The 1561-nt window shown below is 49.8% G+C and overlaps 1 protein-coding gene across 1 annotated transcript in view; it reads left to right on the top strand.

Moving 5' to 3' along the window:
• LOC113210019 (uncharacterized) overlaps nt 1-756 on the top strand; it is a 2062-nt gene extending 1306 nt beyond the window's left edge. The window contains exons 2-4 of the mRNA XM_052273035.1: nt 10-142; nt 284-458; nt 538-756. Of these exons, the coding sequence (XP_052128995.1) occupies nt 10-142; nt 284-458; nt 538-741 (512 nt within the window). The 3' untranslated portion in view covers nt 742-756. The remainder of the gene's footprint in view (nt 1-9; nt 143-283; nt 459-537) is intronic.
• The last annotated feature ends 805 nt before the right edge of the window (nt 757-1561 follow it).

The following is a 1561-nucleotide window of genomic DNA, read 5'->3' as shown; positions in this document are numbered from 1 at the left end:
TTTTTGTAGGAGCCCCGAAGACAGTTGAAGAGTTCTACCTTCCCCAGGAGAAAACCGGCGTAAAGGGCCTCCTTGAGCAGCCCATGATCATTTCGTACAAGAGCACCGACAAAGAAGAACTTGTCTCCATCTTCCTACAGGAGTACGTTAATTTTTTATGACAATTTGCATTTTCATGAAACAAAAAGAACTAAGTGAGGGTGGATATCCTTCCTTTGCTTGACCAGTGACAAAAAGAACCAGTACTACTCATGCACGGCTTACACGCTGGACTTCTTTGCAGGGGACTGAAATCTATCTACCAGTTCGAAGAGTTCGCCTTCCTAAAGAAATTCCTGATGGGCGGCCATGACAAGGCGTTCCTTTACCGTAGCGCGGCGCGCTACCTGGGGGTGGCCGAGTTGGCGCTGCCCATCCACATCTTCGAGGCACGCGGCCAAAAAGAAAACCTCTACGAGGTAGGCAGAGCTTTCGGTAAACACTGCACACGGGGCTGCCTAGGCCAACAAAACTCTAAACTGTTTATTTCCTCTGCAGAAGTACGCTGACTCTGTGCCTTCGGTGCTCGTGCTCGACGAGTCGCACCTGCTAGACAGCAAGAACACGGACAAGCTGGTCGAGATCGGCCAGTTTGCCTTCCAGTTTGACAGCGCCAAGATCACCCAAGACCTTATGACCGAAGCGGAGCCCATCGATCGCAAAGGTCGAGGACTCTGCGAATCGATCATTTGCGGCAAATAACCAAAGCGGCTAGAACCGATCTCAGCGATCAGAACCGCTTAAAGGACGAATGATTTTTGTGTGTGTGTTTTCACTGTTGGGCATCATGAAAAGAACATTATGGATGAAATAAATTGAATGAAACACATTGAACGATTTCTGAAATGTAATAATTGTAACTGTTCTTATCTAGCCGCGGGGTCAAGTTCAAGAGTGATGAACAATAAAATAATTCACAAGTACTACTCAAATACCTGCGGACCTATTCGGCAGAAGGTTGCAGTTAAGCGCTCTAGCTCTGAGTCTGCATGCTTCACACGCACTACGAACTCTTCGGCAAAAAAGAGAATAGATAGAGATAGTGGTTCCTTAAGGACTCAACCGTGCCCACCTGCACTGCTGTCACCGCCAAACTGTGTGGGTTCGCGGTTCCTGCTACTTTTGCTCAGGCTGTCGTACGGCAGGCTGGCTGGCCGGCCGGCTTACGTGCACCTCTTATTTTGACGCGCCCCTTGCCACCGCGTCTGGTGTAGAGCCCCGCGTGGAGCGAGTGCAGTCTCATTCGTGTACTCGTATAGTACACATATCTTTTTGACCTTCTGAGGGAACCTCTGGGAGTGCGCAGCGGGAAAAATAAATAAATATCGTCGGGGGGAATGCCAACCAGCCCGACCGGCCGGCCAATGGCGGCCTATACGGCCGCCTTCCTGGACGGGTAACGATCCCCAAAATTTGGTACTGTTCGGAATTTTGTCCGGGTCAGGGCTCTTTTTTGCACAAAATGACTGGACTTTGAGTTCTGCTAAAGCGTCGGACATAGCGATGTGTCTTTCTCACATCG

The sequence above is a fragment of the Frankliniella occidentalis genome, unplaced genomic scaffold (genome assembly GCF_000697945.3).
Source record: "Frankliniella occidentalis isolate FOCC.00 unplaced genomic scaffold, Focc_3.1 Scaffold240, whole genome shotgun sequence".
Taxonomy (NCBI): Eukaryota; Metazoa; Arthropoda; class Insecta; order Thysanoptera; family Thripidae; genus Frankliniella; species Frankliniella occidentalis.
Note: the sequence above shows the minus strand (reverse complement) of the source record. Positions and strands in the feature narration are given on the sequence as shown.